The following is a 20,439-nucleotide window of genomic DNA, read 5'->3' as shown; positions in this document are numbered from 1 at the left end:
AGGGCCTTTTCAAGTAGTACACAAACATTATTCAACATGTCCTGTTTTTAAAAAGTGATGGAAAGAATAATGGACAACAGTATAGTCTATATATCCCATCTTTCAATGGCTCTACAGTCCAATTTTCTGCTTTATTTCTGAGTAAGACTTTGCTAAGTTATACCTTCTTTTTAAAAAAAATATATTTTATTGATTTTTTACAGAGAGGAAGAGAGAGGGACAGAGAGTTAGAAACATCGATGAGAGAGAAACATCGATCAGCTGCCTCCTGCACACTCCCTACTGGGTATGTGCCCACAAGCAAGGTACATGCCCTTGGCCGGAATCGAACCTGGGACCCTTGAATCTGCAGGATGACGCTCCATCCACTGAGCCAAACCAGTTAGGGCTATACCTTCTTTTATTTATCTAGTCTTTTCTATCATGGGAACTATAACACAGAAGAGTGCACAAAACATACACATATAAAAACTTAATAAACATAAAGTGATCATCTGTGTAATCACTGTCCATATCAAGAAATAAAACATCACCAGCATCCAAAAGTCCTAGATTTACCCTCTGACACCTCACTAGAACTCACCAATGTTTTGATTTTCATGGTGCATGCTTTCACTCTGCCTTTTAAAAGTGGTTTTACAAGCTGTGTATGCATTTGTAAGAATAGCTTAAGTATTATATAAAGGGAAGTCCATTCAGGTATTCTTGGGAATCTTGCTTCTTTTGCTCAACAAACAATTTGTTTTGCCTATTTTGTGATATGTAGCTATAATTTATTTATTTTCACTATTTTATAGTATGCTATTGTGAGAAGGTACCATCATTTATTTATCCTTTTGTTGTTTATGACATCGCTTTTGTTTCTAGTTTTTACTTTTATGAGTGATGTCCACATGAATCTTCTTGTTTGTATATCCTGGTGCACATGTATACAAACTACCTTGTGTGATAGACCCAGAAATAAAATTGCTGGGTCATGGAGTATATACGTGGTCAGCCTTTCTTGATATTTTTACCAGCTTTCAAACTATATATGCAATGTATATATTTATTAGCAGTAATTGAGAATTCTCCACATCCTCATAAAACTTTGGTAAAAGACTTTTAAAACTTGATTATCTGGTGACTGTATAGCTGCATATTATTTGCCTCATTACAAATAATTTGAGCATCTTTTCACTTATTAACTTTCTTTTTGCATTTTCTATTTCTTGATGTCATTTTTCTTTTCTATAAATTTTCCATTTTTTGTTCTTACTGATTTTTTAGAGCAACCTGCCTATGTCCTGTAACTCATTTCTCTCTATGAAAGTCACATACAATTTTTATTTTCTGATGTCTTCCTTTGTGTCTCACTGGCTCAGCACCATTACGGCATAATCAGTACTACGCTGAATTCCAAATATTCCTAGAAATCTCTCATTGTCTTAGAGACATTGTCACTATGTCTCTTTCTTTCTGTCTCACTCTGTCTCTCCCTTTCCTTTTTCCATTTTTTCTTTTTGCTTCATAATGTTTCAGTTTGCTTCCAACAAAACATTTTGTCTTGATCTTTGTTGTAGAGAAATTCTAGGCCACCCACGAGGAGGAACACTTTTTCTTGCCTGTCGTAAATTAATTGATAGGCCTTTTTTAAGGATATATATGTTTGAGAACCCTAAGAGAGAGAGGGAGAGAGAGATGTCTATTGAGGAGTTTCAACACCATCCTTTTAATTCTACTCAAGATAACACCAGGCAATAATGAGTTGTTGTTTCATTGCCTACGGAAATACAACCTTCAAAATATTTTAACACACATAGGTGTAGTCAATAATATTCTAATAACTATGTATAGTGCCAAATGGGTCCTTGTAATATCAGTGGGAACACTTTACAAAGTATATGATTGTCTAACCACTATGCTGTACAACTAAAACTAATACAAAATAATGTTGAAAGCAAACTGTAAATGGAAAAACAACAACGTGTGAATTTTTACTCTTCCACCCAAATCATACAACAACAAAAAACAAGAAAGGTTTGGTGTCCAATACAGGACCAAGAACAGGTCACTAAATTCTCCCCTTGTTGATAACTCTCTTTGAGGGATTTTTACCTCATAACTGAGAGTGATGATCTCCAATTACACCCACCTTTTCTCACTGGGAGAACTGGGAGTTCAGATTACTCTCTATTAATAAGCAAGCAATTAAATTCTATCACAACATAGAAGAATGAAGGCCATCCGAGGCTTTATACCCTCTCTGTGCAGAACCCACTGGAGTGGAAATAGAATGTCATGAGCCAAGCTGAACCAACCTCCCCTACACCATATATTATGTCCAGTTCTAGTGTCCATTGAAGGAAACATTGGCCTATGGTAGATATTAAAAATGTTGAACTGTTGGACAAGATATATCTCACATAGGTTCTTGGGCATATCCCTCACATGCTCTCCACCTCTAGGTTTAAGGCTTTGAAAGAGGAGCAACCACGTTTCACAGGTATTTTTTGCCTTCACTTCCATTATATCCCCACCTGAGGCAATGAAAAAACACTTCTAATTTTCTTGTAGAAAAGAAATGAGAAAAATACAGGAGTGAAAGGGGAAAAAAAATTGAAGAATAATGATTAACAACCCAGTTCCTGGCAAGACACACAAGAATCTCTCAGGGGGTAACTAAAGAATGTTTAATAGAGGGACTCATATGAATGCATAAGCAGGTCACAAAGAACTAATTAGAGATGAGGAAGCTCCCAGAGAGTGGCAGTAGCAATGGCCAGGTAACTGTAGTCACTCCTATTGGATGAACAGACAAGCAAAAAGTAAAACCAGAATGTGTCAAAGACCAGCACTTTGGGATGGAGTTAAATGAAAGGGTTGTGACCCACTGAGAGGAACTGATGCTGTTGGGAGCCATTATAAATCACATATACATCTCCAGCTTACAACAATGGGTTTCTGGCTCCTCCAAGCCAACTCCCTGTTTTGCCTGGAGTTAAAAGACAACCTTGCAGTTTGGCCTGGAGTTAAAAGATAACATACCCTCACCCTAAGACATCCTTAACGACCTCTGCGACATTCCAAAGCCTGTTAGATCCTTAACGACTTCCTTTGCCCACCCCCTCCTCTAGAAACAACATAAATACCACCTGCTGTAAAAATAAAACTGAGGCTTGATCAGAACTTTGTCTTGCCTCCATTTCTTCACGTCTCCTATCCTCTCATTCCTTTGCAGGATTTGGTGCGGTGTACCCACGAAGTGTGCCCTGCAGGTCGGGGCATAACTGGCGCCCAACCGTGATCTCCGCTCTCCAGTCCTCCTCAGGAACGTTCACTTTTTATGTCCGGCCGGACCTCCCTTTGGCGCCACTGGGATCGCCCTGTGAGTCAGCCTGCTTTTTTCCTGGTCGCCGCTTTGCTTACCCGCTCTGCGAGTCAGACCTGTTGCTTTGGTAAGTGAACGCATTCATTTTGGATAGGCATTCTCTTCCCTCATTGCCTCCCCCCTTGTCTCCTGCCTCTAGTCCACTTTGAGCACTCTCTTGTCGTTTCGGGGAAGAGTGAAAGGTACCCGATTTCGGCAGAGAGAACTCCGAATCACTCAGGCTTGTCCCTTGGTTTCGTTCCACGCGGTTGACTCCTTCCAAAAACCCTGTGTTCACCTTGTCTTAATGGTCTTTCTGAGAAAATGGGGACTCCAGCTGAGACTCTGAAGTAAGTGTTTTTGCCTACTTTAAAGCTTAAACCGTCCACCCAAAATTAGAAGTAAACCAGTAAGAACTTGTGTCACTGTTACTCCGGGAAAACTCCTTGCCTACTTAAAAACGCAGGCCATCCACCTTGTTAGCACTCATGGGGTGCCTGACTCCCGACTGGTGAATGCCTGAGGGTCCTAGCAGGTTACCTGCCTCACAAGGGTCCGAGTTGGCGGATTATACCAACCGGCTGTTTACGTAGGAGGAGTGGGCTGCAAAAGCAGCTCCGAGGAAGGCACTTGAAAACAAGTTTCGATCTGGGGAGCTCTGATCTAGGGGTCCGAGTTGGCGGATTATACCAACCGGTTGCTTACGTAGGAAAACACACCTGTGGCATAAACAGGACTGAAGTAGTCTCAGCAGAGAATTTCTACATCCAGACCTATGACATGTGAACAGGGGCCTCTCCTTTGAGGTAATGGTTGGCATCTTCCTCGCTGGTTCGTCTCCTTGTCGACTCCTGGGCTGACCTGGTACGGGGTTTATACGTCCCGGAGGCTTATGTGGAAGAGGCTAAGACATGGGTCAGGCTCTGAGTTCTCATGAGCTGTTTCTTAAAGGACTCAGGGAGTCCCTCAAGGCGCGAAGATTTAGGGTTAAAAATAAAGATTTAAAAGGCTTCTTGAAGGACTCAGGGAGTCCCTCAGGGCATGAAGATTTAGGGTTAAAAAGAAAGATTTAAAAAGCTTCTTTACTTTTAAGAAATGAAACCCCGCTGCCGAATCTCTCTCTGGTTCGGAGAGATTCAGAGATGGCAGGAGAGGGCAGAGCACATGGCGATCCTATATGGACGCCTCCCCAATATTCAAATTTAAAATCTCCTTCTCGTAATTAAAAAAGTTTCACAAAATTTAGAAAATGCGTCTGGGATTTCTGTTCACGTGTAAAGAGAAAAACTGGCTTGGAACTAAAAGCGCGCATCATCCAATTTTGGACATTTAGATAGAGTTTTGAGCTAAAAATCTCTTTACAAATGTACAGAATAAAACCCAAGACTGATTATTTCCTAAGAAAAATGGCATATTTGAGCCAGGGAAGAAATGCAGGCTGGTTCTAGCAATAAGATTGGTATATTTCCATAATAAAGTGATTTTTGAAATGTTAATAAAGCCTATTCCAAAGTTAATCTTAAAAGCCTTAAAGAAATTTAGTAAAATTGTCTGTTACAGAAAATTTGCCAAAGTAACTGCCTTAAAATAATAATTTGGATTTGAATCTCAAGAATTATTGATCTATATTAATTATAAAATCTAAGTAGCCCAGTAAAAAACCAGCCCTTTGTTAATTGAAAAGGCTGGCCAAAACATTTCTAATGAGAAAAGGGGCTAGTTGCTTCCCACCTGTAGCAAATTCTTAAAGAATGTAGTCAATTTACATCTGATTAATCCAGGCTAGGCCAAACCTGTTCTTCCAGGGAAAACAGCCCCCCCCTTTCCTCCCCCAGGCCAATATTGAAACTTCCCACCCACTAGCAAGGGGCAGGAAGCAATGTATCTACAACCTTGTTTGTTGGCCTTCCCCAGAGGAAAAATTATGGTCGTTTTAAAATCAAAGGCTGGGGCCAGGCCTGCCTTGCCAGCCTCAAGTGTGGTTTTCCAAATCTGCTGTGAAATTTAAGACCTTGGAGTTTATACCTAGGTATCTTGAAGTGACATAATACTGAATTAAATAAGATCTAAGTGTACTTCGTACAAAATCTAAAGAACAGAATTAAATCTGTTGGTTGATTATGTCTTGCATTTTTGAAGTTTATTCTTAAAAATGTTACTGATTGAGAAATGCTAAATATTTAACTTGCCAGCTAAGAGTTTAAAGTTCTGGTTGAATAAATTTGGAAAAATCATATAATTATAGTAAAATTTCAACATTTGTCTAATTGAAAAAAGAGGATAAATTTTGTAATCCCAACCGAAATTTTTAAATATAAAGATCAGTTTAAATTTAATTGATATCTCTTAATAATTATAAAAGGTATATAATCTTTAAATCATATATACACATATATATTTGATGGTCTTTCAAGTTGGATTTCAAAACTATAACCAAGGAATGACTTTGGGACATTTCATGGGCCCTGAAATGTTTTCAAAAGTTTATTCTCTCTTCTTAAAATAAAGCCAATTTAATATACTTGAAATCACATAGAAAGCTTTATCAAATATAAATTAATAAATATATTTTAAGTTTTTGCCTCTGAGAAAGGGCAAAAACAAGTAATTTTGTTTAATATTTCTTAAAATACAGCAGTGGAATTTTAAGATGTAATTTGAAATAACAAAAGCTCCTCGCCGCTGCATTTTAAATTAGGCTGGAGGTGGGGCAGCATTTGTCCCTTGTGAATCAAAAGTTTACTAAATACTAAATTTACTTGCTTCGCTTTGCCTTTTTAAAATAAGCTTTGCAACAGTATTTGTTAAAATCTCAAAAGGCAACCATGTTTCTTACATTTGTTGCTTGTGTGAGAAAGAACTGTCTGGAAGGAAATAAAAAGAGGTTTCCTTCAGATGCCTAACTAAAATTAAAAATCAATATATTGGGTCTCAAAAGCTAAATTAAATAATTTGTGTTTTGTCTCCTTAAACAAAGTTTATGTAAATTTACCCAAAAACTGATACCAGACATTTAATTAAGGTCATTTACTGTCCATAACTTAGGACAAGTAAAGTTAAAAGAATAAATGCTATTTCAAATTGACTTAAAATTGGCAAATTGGGTTAAATGGATATTCAGGGGAACTTAGTTGTCACCTATTAAAGGATAAACTTTTACCTTTAGCCTTACCTAAATCACGAGGAGTAGATCTAGACACCCAAACCTCTGATATCTTAGAAGCCACACTCCGTGCTTTAAATGCCTCCAATCCATCCCTTGCAGAAAACTGTTGGCTATGCATGACCCTAGGTACACCTATGCCCCTTGTCATTCCAGATGACATCAGTAACTCAACCTGTTGCATTCGACTTTTCCTCATGTCTACAAAAACTCCCCCAGAATAATAGTTATGATCTAGATGTAGGCTTCATTAGCTTTGTTAACTGCTCTCCCGTTCACAATCACAGTTCCTCCCTTTGCCCCGCTCCTAGGACGAGTGTTTGTATGTGGAGGTAATATGGCCTATACAGCTCTACCTTTAAACTGGACAGGATTATGTGTTCAGGCTAGTATTCTCCCTGACATTGATATTATTCCAGGGGGAGAACCTGTCTCCCTACCCAGCCTTGATTACATTGCTGGACGCAGTAAGCGGGCTGTCCAATTTATTCCTTTACTTATAGGACTGGGAGTCTCTGGAGCTGTGGCCACTGGCACAGCTGGATTAGGAACCGCATTACATACCTATAATAAATTATCTAATCAATTAATTAATGATGTTCAGGCTCTTTCAGGTACTATCAATGATCTCCAAGACCAAATTGACTCCCTAGCAGAAGTAGTTTTACAAAATAGAAGAGAATTAGATTTACTTATAGCAGAGCAGGGAGGAATATGTTTAGCCCTACAGGAACGCTGCTGTTTTTACGCCAACAAATCTGGAATCGTCCGAGACAAGATAAGAAAACTCCAGGAAGATCTGGTCAAAAGGCGAAGAAAGCTGTTCGAAAACCCCCTTTGGAGCGGACTCAACGGCCTACTCCCCTACCTGCTTCCTGCACTTGGCCCCCTTGTCAGCTTACTGTTAATTTTAACCTTTGGACCATGGGCTTTTAAGAAACTGATAAGTTTTGTCAAACAGCAAATTGATAGCATCCTGGCCAAACCCATTCAGGTTCACTACCACCGTTTAGCTACTATAGACCGAGAACGTGATTATGATTGCCAGAGCTCCCTCCCCACGGGGACAGCATAAAGCCAGAGGAATGCTTACCTACACTCTATATAGAGGTATGGTATGGGTATCGACTGGGTGCAGGGAAAGCACTGCAAGGGAAGGTCAAAACAGAAAATCAAAATTTTCTCGACCGCCTCTGGATTTCTCTGTGAGCACACCTGGTTTGCATAGAGGTTGGTATCCATACATATATAATTGTTGGCTCTGCCTCTCCTCCCCAAAAGATACCAAGAGCCACCAGAGGTGAGATCTGCCGATCTCATGGGAGGAACCAGGTCACTACTCCCCCAGTCGGTTAATGCCCACCCTTAACTAAATGGTAAGGGAGGAATTGTTGGGAGCCATTATAAATCACATATACATCTCCAGCTTACAACAATGGGTTTCTGGCTCCTCCAAGCCAACTCCCTGTTTTGCCTGGAGTTAAAAGACAACCTTGCAGTTTGGCCTGGAGTTAAAAGATAACATACCCTCACCCTAAGACATCCTTAACGACCTCTGCGACATTCCAAAGCCTGTTAGATCCTTAACGACTTCCTTTGCCCACCCCCTCCTCTAGAAACAACATAAATACCACCTGCTGTAAAAATAAAACTGAGGCTTGATCAGAACTTTGTCTTGCCTCCATTTCTTCGCGTCTCCTATCCTCTCATTCCTTTGCAGGATTTGGTGCGGTGTACCCACGAAGTGTGCCCTGCAGGTCGGGGCATGATGCACTGGGACACTGTGGCTCACTAAGGGGTAAGCAAGGGAACATATGCCTGACTTCTAGTTTAATGATGTTGGAAATCTACCAGAACCTGAAGGACAAAGGAGCTCTTCAGTGTCAGAAAAAAATATAAACGTCAATAGAGGTTATATTAATTCTGTAATGTGCCGTATCTTGAGCCATTGATAGTATGGAGTGAATAGTAAACAGAGTGTTTCTTGAGAAGGTTCTTAACATGGATAAACATTGGATAGGCTGTCCTTGCTGAAATGAAAGCAACCTTCCTCCCAGCCTGGCACTCACACTCTGATAACTTTAACTAATGTAACCTATAGGCAGCCTGGACTTCTGCTGTTACTCTATACACTTTCTCCTCTTCCTTTGCAGGTTTCCCTCTGGGCTCCACAGTGAGATCTGAAACCAAGGGCATCTGGATGTGGTGTGTATCCCACCCCTTGAAGCCCAACCACATTCTTTCCGGATACTGAGGGCCTGGGCTATGTGGAAAAGGTAAGGCAAAGCGTCTTCTTTGTTCTTAATAATCCACTAACATTTCAATTTGCCACCTTAATTCATCTTCTATGACCTATTTGGTAAACTACAAATCTAATTAAGAATAATGAGGTTTAATTATGTTTCTTGGAAACTCAATATTTTCTTTATTAGGCTTATAACATCTTATTTTTACACTTGTTTGAAAGTTACAATATAACAAACACTTATTGGGCATCTAAATTCTAGGGTTTTGTGTTAAGTACTATAGCTATGCATGATTGAGGAAAAGTCCCAGAGTCTAGTTGGGAGATAAGAAATAAGCAGTGTTATCAGTACAGGGTAGCATGGAAACAAGGAGTGACATATTTAACCAGTATTCAGGGTAATAAAAACATCCTGGAGGAAGTTATAATTATGAGATCTATGCACTTCAATAGTTAATGTGTGCGAGGTTGATGGTCTTGAGTACAGGAAACATGAAAATGGAGTTTCAGAATAATGTATATAATCTCAAAAAAACACTTGTCACATTAATAAAAGGTTTTATTCCAAGTCTCTGAGCTTTAGAGATGAATTTCTCCCTGACTTCTATAAATTCAGGAGCTAGATTCACCACAAGCATTGTAAATGAGATAATTTTAGGTATGCTGTGTTTACTGTGTTAGTTGCGGTCAATCTGTGTCCTTATTTGTATTAGCCAGAGTCTAAAGTTAAAGTTGCTGCAGTGGATCTTAGGCTTCCATTACTACAAAAAGAGAAGTGGCAGGAATTAAATTCTGAATTTGAACATTAATTTTTTATTGAATTTATTGGGGTGACACTGGTTAACAGAATTATACAGGTTACAGGAGCCCAGTTCTATAGCACATTATCTGTACACTACTGTATATAGTGTGTTTGCCACCCAAAATGAAGTCTCTGTTCTGTCGGAAGCCGGTCCATCCCTTGCTGCTTGACACAGTCGCTGCAGGAAAGAAACATCTGCACAGCATATGTTTCAATGGACCTGGCGTTTATAGCATACTGTTCTTAATATGTTTGCTCCCTTTAGTGCCATGTGTTTTAACCAAGGTCACCTCTCTGAGAAAGATTGTTTCCCCAGGTGGGGATTTTTCCCTGAGGTTAGGGAGGGGATACAATCCCTTAACTAAGTGCCAGGCGGGTAGTTAATCACTTTAACTACAAACAATCACACTTAAGCTATATAATCTTTACTCCCTGGAATGGAGATAAGAAACACCCTAACCTTTGTAATAGAAATTGACAGGATTAAAATCGGCTGGTATAAATACGGATGTAACAAGACAATAAACATCATATCCTCATCAGCTCTTAACCAGAACTCCGACCAGAACTTTGGCTGGAGATCCTGGCTAGAGGTCCTGACTAGGCTGCTGATCAACTGAAGGCTGTCTCCGTGTCATTCCTTCTTCGCCGACTCCGTCCACACCTTGGGGGACCCCTGGACCCGCTGGGATTGGACCCCAGCACTGTTCATCACAATTTATCCCCCTTAAACTCTACCCCAACTTCTCCCACCCACCCCTAGCAGTCACCACACTGTTCCCCTGTACATGAAGTCTTTCTTTCTTTTTTCTCAATACCTCTAGCTTCAGCTCCCAACACCACACCCACCTCCAACAGTTGCCAGCCTGCTCTCTATGAGTCTGCCTCTATGTTACTTGTTGGTTCATTATGTTCATTAGATTCCACATAAGAGTGAAATCATATGATACTTTTCTTTCTCTGAATGCCTTATTTCACTGAGCATAATTCAGATTTAAAGTACTCAATAATCACCGCAGTAGAAGCCCAACATGGGCTAACAGATTCTGGTTTACATAAACCTTCTTCTTCTTAGCTAATTACATTTGTAAAGGAGCCAAAATAAAACTGTCAAGTGATAGCAGCAGGGGGCTGAATGACTGATGGAATGACGGGTCTCTATGATGCACACTGACCACCAGGGGGCAGACACTCAATGCAGGAGCTGCCCCCTGGCGGTCAGTGCACTCCCACAGGGGGAGCGCTGCCCAGCAAAAGCCAGGATCCCAGATGGTGGGCTCAGCGGTGGTGGCGGGAGCCTCTCCCACCTCCACTGCAGGTGGGAGGTAAGGAGCGAGGGGCCCTGGACTGTGAGAGGGATATCACACTGCCAGCTTAGGCCCGCTCCCTGGGGGGTCTGGCCTAAGCCAGCAGGCATACATCCCCTGAGGTGTCCTGGACTGCAAGAGGTTGCAGGCCTGGCTGAGGGACCCCCCACCAGTGCACGAATTTCATATAAAAGGTTAAGTGACCAACTGTATGTACATCCAAACTTCCGACCATCCAACCCACTGGTACATATGACACTCACTGGTAATCTCTCTATATAAAAGGCTAATATCCTAAGTGTCCATCTAACCGGTTACTATGACACACACTGACCACCAGGGGGCAGATGCTCAACCCAAGAGCTGCCATGACATGCACTAGCCATTTATAAAGAAAAGGCACTGCAGACCTGGCACCGACAGAGCAACATTTGGCTTCCCCCAAGTGGGACACAGGCCATGCCACCACCCCGGAGTGACAGCCCATCACATTGGAGCCAACTCTGCTGAGATCCCATGGTGCAAAATGTGGCCCACAGCCCAGCCCTGCCCAGAAACGGTGGCTGTGGGGACTGGGTAATGATGTCACGTAGTAACGCCTGGCTTCCTCTCTATAGCTAAAGGCCGTTTAACAATAAATGACACTAGGAATCTGGTGCCCACTAAGATTTAGAAAGTGTAGAAACTTTACCCGACTGAAAAGAGGTAAGAAATTATGGAACTTGAAAATGACTTCAGGTTTTCTCACTGTGCAGAATATAGTCAAACACTGCTACAGTTAAATATTTCACCCTTTGTTCTCGCTGCATGATCTACAATAATAATCTGCTTCGTGTTGATATTTACTACAGTGTTGCTGACAATTACCTGAAAGAGAAGTTGGGATGCTTTACTGGGCTGGGAAAAGTTTAGCTAAACCAGAAAGCAGGTCTAATTAAGCAAGTTTGTCTGTATATATTTAGCTCTCGCTGGCACCAATTGCACATGTGTGTTTCGATATGTCATTGTCTATTGTGAATTTGGTTGACGCTACTATTAAAGAGAAAGGGCAAATAGCAATATTAAAATATTTCTTCTAATTAATTTCCTTTTAATGTGCATGAATCCATGCAGCGAGCCTCTAGTTTAAGTATAAATGTTGACTTGCACATGTGTGATACATATAAAGCTATCCCTGGTGCCAATTGCAGGTGTGTGTTTTGATCTGTCATTGTCAATTATAAATTTGATTGTTTTTGTTGACATTCAATGTGAATCACATCACAATTTATTCAGCGACCATCTGACCAACCAACAGGGTGGTACATCTGATGCACACTGGCAATTTAAAATAAACGTTGACTCATGCATGTGTGATACATATAAAGCTCTTGTTGGTGCCAATCACATGTGTGTTTTCATTTTATAATGCTATATTATATATACTATTTTGACATGTAATTTTTTGCAGTAACATAATTACTGCACGAATCTTTCTTCTAATTAATTTTTTTTCAATGTGCATAAATCTGTGCACCAGGCCACTAGTAATATCATAAGGAGGGTCATGGGAACTCCTCCCCATCTTCAAGGCAGCAATAGTGCATTGTACCATATTGTTTCTAATGTACTTGATGACTTCTCTGCTATCAACTGAAGAAAACTGCTCTTAAATAGCTCATGTGTTTCCAAGCTAGCATGGTTCAGTGTTTTAGTGTAGACCTATGAACCAAGAGATCACAGGTCAATTCGTGGTCAGGGCATATGCCATGGTTGTGGGCTCGATCCCCAGTGCAGGGCATGCAGGAGACAGCTGACCAATGATTCAGTCTCATCATTGATGTTTCTATCTCTCTCCCTCTCCTTTCATCTCTAAAATCAATAAAATGTGTGTGTGTGTGTGTGTGTTTTAAAAATCTGTGTTTTAGGTATTTACACTTGAGCAATCTCCATCTCTTAAAGTTAGCCAGTACCATATAAAAGTCTAATCACAAGATTAATATTTATCATATTCATAGGCCTAGAGATTGCAGTTTGTGGACACCAGGAAAGAGAATTCTTGAGGACAACATAATTCTGCCTAACTTAAGCACCTTCACCTTGCCTTTGAGTCTGTCATTGACTATCCTACTAGTTACAGAACTCGTACTTCATACAGAAGAAAACCAAAGGGATTGTAATTTTTCAAGTATAGCAAAATAATTTATGTTCCTAATGTTCGCACAATCAAACCCTTATTGAAATAATTTACAAGGAGTTCAAAACTCTGTTCAGTGACTACTTACCTCACTAGTGAACAGTTGATTTATTGTGTATATTGTTTATCCATAGCAATCCAAGTTTGCAAAGGAAAGTTTACTTACAGTCATATTGAACTCCCCATTGTCGATTGTCGATGGATGGACCACAGTTAATCTTATGACTGATAAAGGAAACTTGATAATACTGGATTTCATATTTGAAATTTGCCAGCAAAGTCTAACTTAAAAATTCTCATCAAAGAAAAAACAATTCTTGTGACTATGTAAGGTTAACCAGATATTGTGGTGATCATTTTGCCAATCTATACAAATAGTATCAAATCATTATGTTGTACACCCAAAATAGAAATAAAGTTATTTCCCAATTTTTAAAAGTACAAGAATCTTGGAGTTCTTGTCTGCCAACCCTATCATTTCACAAGTGTTCAGCCTAAACACATGGGAATTAAGGAACTTTTTCGAGGTCAAACCAAGAGTTGGTCTAAACTGGGACTAAAACGAGCTTCCTGATCCTGGTCTATTTTTCCATGCCCCAGTCTACTCTGATGTCATCAGACAGCTTCTTCCAAGAGGATCACAGTTGGACCTTCCCTTCTTTTCTAATGGCCTCTTTCCTTTGGATTTCTCCACATTTCTGAGCAGGGCACCATAGAGAAAAAGAAGGAAGATTTCTTGCTGCAGAATGAAGAGGCATCTGCCAAATATTGCCAGGCTCAGCTTAAACAGCTTTCAGAGCCACTGTTGGAAAACATTTTGAGAGGAACTTTCTCTGTGCCAGGAGGATACAATCTCTACATAAAAGAAATGGACAAGGTTGAACATTCCTATAACCTGGTACCCAGGAAAGGAGTGAAGGTGAGGAATAAAAAGAGGGGATAAGGACAGCAGATGGATGTCAGAGGGTCTTTGTTGATTCTTTTGAAAATCTAAGAGCACAGGACCATTTGTGCATAAACCGCAAAGCATGGTGATTTCTATACATTAGTTACATACTTTTAAATAAACAAAAAAAAATGTTTTCCCAAATATCGGATTTACTGTCAGGAATGTAGATGGAAGAGAATATGCCTTTCATTTAGGAAACAATGTAATTATTTTGTGCTATGTACAAGGGATACGTAATTAAAAAAACAATATTCTCAAGAAGTTTATGACGTTACCTAAAAAAAGAAATATAAACAATCAATTGAATGTGGTGAGATAATGAGTATCATATAAGTACATGAATAGTGATGTTTAAAATGATGATAATGATGATGGTGATGATAATGATGATGGTGATGGCTGGTATATATTGAGCGCACAGTTACTAAACCAAGTATATTCTTAAGTGGTATGTTTGGATTATCAACTTAATCTTCAGGATAATATGAATTTAGGTAATACTATCATCTCCATTAGGCAATTGAGAAATGTGATGCACTAAGAAGCTAAATAGTGGCCTAAGAATACATAACCACAAAATGATAGAGCTGGTAGGGCAGGTCTGTGTACCTGGCAGCCATTCAAATCTCAGAAAGAAGTTCATCAAAGCTTCCTGGAAGAGGAGGTAGAAGCTATAAATTGAGATATTAATAAATTATATCTGAGTGAAGAAAGGGTAAATGAGCATCCAGTCAGAAGAAAAAGAATGTGCAGATATTGCAAAAATGGAGGATGAGTTTATGTAGGATTGCATATTAACCTGGTTGTCTGTAACCTGGGGTCGGGGGCAGCTGGAATCCTTAGGACAGGAAACTGGAGAGCTAGGAAAGAGGTTGCCAAAGAGGGTTTTATTCTCACTAAAAATTTTTGATTTTTTCATTGTGACTGTGAAAGGAAGGAAACCACTATGGGATCCTAAAAATGATGAAGAATTTACAGAGCCAAATGTGCAGTTTTATTGAGCAATGACTTCCCCAGCAAGAAGACTTTCTTGTTTCTTTGGGCAAAGGAGGTCCTCAAGACCTTCCTGCAGTCACAGGCTGGAACAAAGGAATCCATTTTCCAGGCTTACAAAGCCCTCAGTGCTGGAGAGAAGGCTCTAGCAGGTACAGGGAAGGGCTCTTTATATAGAGGAGAGGGGAGGTTCCTGCAGGGCCCTTTAATGCACCTCTCTTTCTCTCTCTCTCTCTCTCTCCTCTCTCTTTCTATCTTTCTCTCTCCATTTCCCTTCCTCTCTCTCTAAAATAAGTAGAAGTATGTCCTCAGGTGAGTATACGTACATAAATAAATAAATAAATAAATAAATAAATAAATAAATAAATAACAAGGCTCATTGAGACAATCAGTGCCTTTCATCACATTCTGAAATATGTTTTGCTGGTATTTCTAGTAAGAATATACGGAGATTCCTTCCTACCCATTTAAAGTCACTTCACTCTCTGACCTTTGAAGGGTACAGCTAGGTATATCTGTTATTTTCTTCTCTCTTGCAGAACATTGTGAAATAGCTGGGCATGCCAAGAAGCAGGCAGTGGGAAAAGGAAATGCAGCTAGTGAGACAGACATTGAATGAACTCCAGCAAAAAATGAAGGCTCAAGAGAAAATCTTTCAGGGAAAACTTAGTCCAGATGAAGAAGATAAAGACAGAAATAGAAAGCCAATGGAGAAATCAGGAAAGAATGCTAAAGCAAAATATGGAGGTAAGTCTGGGTGGGGTGTGGGCAAAACCTAAAGGACACCAACCTGGCTCCTCATGAAGGGAAGGACAAAAATTTAACTAAAGGCATAAACACTCAAGGAAATGCAAAGGCCTATGATTCAAAGAAATGTCCAGTTAATGGGATCATTCTAAAGCCCTATGTCTTTGAGATTGGGCACCTTGTTTGGTATTAGAACTTGGAGGGTACAATTGACATGCCCTAGGCTACTGGACTGGGTTTGTAGTGATTATAGGGCCTCACTATGCCCTCAAGTGAATGGAACTTTAGTTTATAGTATGTTCGATGCACCCACCAAAAAGACCTGATATATATCCATTTGTCCTGAAAGTATCAGATTGTACATGATACGAAATATGGAATAATGAAAGCTCTAAAATTTGCTTCATTAGTTTCCAGATCAGCCTGCTTCATTCTGTAAAACTAGAGTACAATGCATTCTTTGTCCCAACCTGGAGTTTGATAACCAGTGTTCTCTAGAATCAGCAGTTCCCATTAGTTGTTACATGTGTTCTCATCCTACTTCAGTGGAACTAAGAAATAATTAGAAATAAACCCCATCCTTCCCAAAGAGCATCCTTAGGGCTAGAGCAAATTCCTAGGACAGTTGCCAGACCTAACTTATCCCCAATCCATCCCCACCCCAGTCAGATGGTAAGAAGGTGTAAATCATAAATATTCTCATTTCATTTGTCCAAACATTTGTAAATACTGACAAACTCATCAAAGAGCATGTAAGTTAGTAGAGAAATAAAACATGTGCTTAGTTGCTGCCGTTGTTAAATACAAAGTGCTGATAATTGAGGATTTTCCAAAGGGAATGCTCTTTTTACAGACCCAAGAAGAACTACCCACTAAAGAATTTAAAGAGATATTTGAGGTTTTGGTTGTGGTACTCAGTGATTAGAGTGCCATCTTAAAAGGCCAAAGTTTCAGGTTTGATCCCCAGTGAGGGCACATGCAAGAATCAACCAATGCATGCATAAATAAGTAGAACAAAAAATGATGTTTCTCTTTCTCTCTCTCTTCTCCCTCTATCTTAAATAAACAAAATATAAACATGTTAGAAAAAATCAACAAAAAGGTAAATAAACTAAGAAAAGATATTGAAAAACATGGAAACTTCACTTCAAGGATATTAGATTGCTTAATCACGGCAAGCCCTGCAATAATTACAGAACTATTTGCACACTTCAAAAAGGCTTAAGCTCCTTTATGAAATCTGGTGAGAATTTTTCGTAAGTATCTTATAAAAGTTTTCTTATGTTTTATACCATAAGACTGTAGAGTATTTTGAAAACATGTGTAAAATTATAGTTTCATTTAAGAAAAATTTAATAATACTGATTCAAAAGAATAACAGGGTCTGATATTCAAAACACCAGCTTTATTTTGATTGGATTAAATCATTTAAGGAATGGGAAACAAGTTAGAAGATAATGTTTTATTCATAGAAAAGCTTTCAGTAAATCAAAAGAACAAATGGTTAGATGAAGAAGACATCGGCAATCTGTATTAGTAATGGAGATCCTTTCTTAAGCTATAAAGAGCTCTTATGAATCTGGCAAGAAAAGAGCAACAACCACATTCCTGAATAGAAAAAAATATAAGAAAAGTATAAACATATATATCTTTAGATTAAAAGATAGGCAAAGTAAAAGTAGGAGGTAACTATGTCACCTTTTAGATGATCCAGAAAGGTGTGTTTTGATAGGACAAAAGGTTGTCGAGGATTTTAGGAAACTGGAAATTCCTCACATTTTCCAGTGAGAGGGCAAATTGGTGCAAATATATATCAAAATGTTAAATGCAAATACTGTTGATCAAGCAAGTTTACATTTAAGTATTTGTCTTAGATGTTTTTACCCAACTTGAAAATATCATATGTAGTAGTATAATTGTTGCAGAACTATCATAATTCAAAAAGTCTGGAAAAAACTTTAAATTTCCTCTGTGAGATATTGGTCACGTAAATTTTGAGATGTACTCACAGAGGAATAATCTACAGTCAATAAAATCAGAAAGGATGGTCTCTTTGTCCTATTATTAGAAATCTACAAGATTTATCATAAGTGAAAATAAATTTGCAAAAGGTGTGTATAGTTGCTATGACTAAGTTTAGAACATAATGAATATGTGAATATATTATCATCTCTCTTTGGAAAAATATAAAGTAAACTTGTATATTGGACACAACAGGAATGGATCTTCAGAGTTGAGGTAAAACGCAAGAAGATAATGAACCTTACACTGTATATTTTGTGTTTGTTGCATCTTGTATAAATTATTACTTATTCAAACATAAATAGATGCAATTATTAGATGAAAAATGAAATAAAAATACCTGGGATGACAATATTCCCATGACATGATCAAAGTATTTATTGAAATACCATGTCAGCTCAACAGGAAAACTCTATTTATTACAACAGGAAACAAAAGTTACAAGATGTTCAGCTTAATCTTGTTCTTTTGGTCTCTCAATAAGGCCTTGAAATTCTAGTCACTAATTTATTTTCAGATATAAAGTCTACTGGGATGTCCACTGGAATGGTCTCCAAATGCCTACTCCGAATTTACAAAGATGGGCAATTAGAAGAAAATAAATTTTTAAGATCAATGCAGACTTTCAGGAATTCTTTAAGCTGTGTAGGGCTTAAGACTATTGTGCTTGGAATGAACAAACTGTAATTTCACACGCTGTATGTATTCTTTAACACTGGGCATTTGAATACAAGACACAATCTTCCTTAAACACCCAGGCTTCCTTATCCCATACCCTTTATTTACAAGCCTCTTTTCCTCTTACCATTTCTTATTTCCTGACTTTCTGAGAATGGATAAGGTATCTTCCTTGGGCTAACATTGTGCTGTGGTGTCCCTTCTACCATAGCACTTTTATATAATTGTAAAATTGAAATGACCCATTTACAGCTCTTTCCTTTACTGCCTCATGATATCATCTACTTGATGTTTATCATCATATATTTGGTCCCCAACACAAAGTGAAACCTGTAAACACCAGGCATTCAAAAAATAAGGGTGAATATATGAGTTGCCAACCAGCAGGGCCTCAGTTACCATTTCTTTACTATATTAACTGCTTTCCAGGTTCTCAATATAAGAGGCACAGTTTTAGGATCTAGTGTAGAAGACACCGACTGAGGCAGAAAGGGCATAAAGACACCATCTGAACCACTTCCCTCTTCTCTTTTAGGCACTGGGCAGTCTATGCGCTCTGGATTTCTCAAACTTCTCTATGACAATTACCCAGCAATGAAGCCTTTGTCTCACAGTGAAATTACAATGTTTAATATGCTTAAGGAAAGAGAATATATTTGTCAATGATACAACTGAAAAGGGGTTAATATCCAAAACCTATAAAGAATTATAAAATTCAACACCAAAAAACAAACAATGGACCAAGAACCTGAATAGACATTTTTTCCAAAGAGGACATACAAATGGTCAATAGACATATGAAAAGATTCTCAACATCACTAGTCATCAGAGAAGTGCAAATTAAAACAACAGTGAGATATCACCTTATACCTTTTAGAAAAACTATCCTATATAATAAGAGAGGAATATGCTAAGTACCCGTTACGCTGTAACTTCACAACCAATCTAAAAGTGGTGGAGAGCTGCAGAAGAGCACGGCAGTGAGCTATGAGCAGCAGAGAGCTCCCAGCAACGGTGGGCAGGTGGCCAGCTGAGACAAGCTGCAGCGAGCTACTCACTCACCAATTTGTGCACAGGGATACTAGTCATTAATAAATAAACAGGGGGGAAGAGGAGGACCTATATAATGCTTTCAACAATAAAGATTTTTCAAAAAGTCAATGGCAATCAGACCCACTGTCTTAACCGGTGGTGGGCAGGTCCTGCCCAGCCACGTGGGTGAACAGTGTCTATGCCCCACCTCCACCCCTTCAACAATGAACACTCAGCCCTCTTCCCTCCTTCACAAGCGGTATGCCCAACCCACCCTGCCCCCCTGAGGGGTGGTGTGCCTGGCCTGCCAGATGCACACACCTACTTCCCCGTCTAGGCACACACAACCGGAACCCCAGGAAGACTGGCCTCACCGTCTTAATATAGGGCCACTGTGACCCAATGCCCCCAGACACACGGACCTGACATCCCTACCCATTGAATCTGACCTGGTGCCCCTGAACAACCAGCCCCACCACCTTATGAGTAGCCCATAGCTATGATCTGACATCTTTTTAATTTTAATTGGATGTAACTTTTTTTAATTTTGAAAAAGCTACTATTCATTTTCCTTGAGTTACTAACAAACTAGTATCATGAGTGGATATCCCATAATGTGAGTTAACAAATGAATAAAGTTGCTTTCTGCTTAGACAGTCACAAAATATTAACTACAGTAAAAATTAAGAAAAATGCCAAAGGTGGGGAATAAAAATAAAATGAATATTAAATGCAGAGCAAATAATATGTTAGATTCAGCTGGGAGTATCTTGGTATGAATGTTAAAATTTGAATAACTTTCAGAATGTTAATAATATGTGCAACTTAAAAATAAGTAGGGGAACAAATTAAAATATTGAGTGCTGTATATGATGCTCATGGAAATACTAATAAGAGCCTTTTGTTTTTCCGAATATAGAATAGAGATCCTGACCCAATACTCAAACTGCTAGATTGAATGACATTAGTGTGAGTG

At 39.0% G+C, this 20,439-nt stretch overlaps 1 protein-coding gene across 1 annotated transcript in view; it reads left to right on the top strand.

Moving 5' to 3' along the window:
- LOC102424903 (guanylate-binding protein 4-like) overlaps positions 1–19,097 on the top strand; it is a 56,891-nt gene extending 37,794 nt beyond the window's left edge. Inside the window, exons 13-16 of the mRNA XM_023747668.1 lie at positions 8,666–8,685; positions 13,749–13,961; positions 15,539–15,731; positions 18,967–19,097. Coding sequence (XP_023603436.1) covers positions 8,666–8,685; positions 13,749–13,961; positions 15,539–15,731; positions 18,967–19,097 — 557 coding nt within the window. The remainder of the gene's footprint in view (positions 1–8,665; positions 8,686–13,748; positions 13,962–15,538; positions 15,732–18,966) is intronic.
- The last annotated feature ends 1,342 nt before the right edge of the window (positions 19,098–20,439 follow it).

Source organism: Myotis lucifugus, unplaced genomic scaffold (genome assembly GCF_000147115.1).
Source record: "Myotis lucifugus unplaced genomic scaffold, Myoluc2.0 scaffold_943, whole genome shotgun sequence".
Lineage (NCBI taxonomy): Eukaryota > Metazoa > Chordata > Mammalia > Chiroptera > Vespertilionidae > Myotis > Myotis lucifugus.
This window is presented reverse-complemented; position numbering and strand designations above follow the sequence as displayed.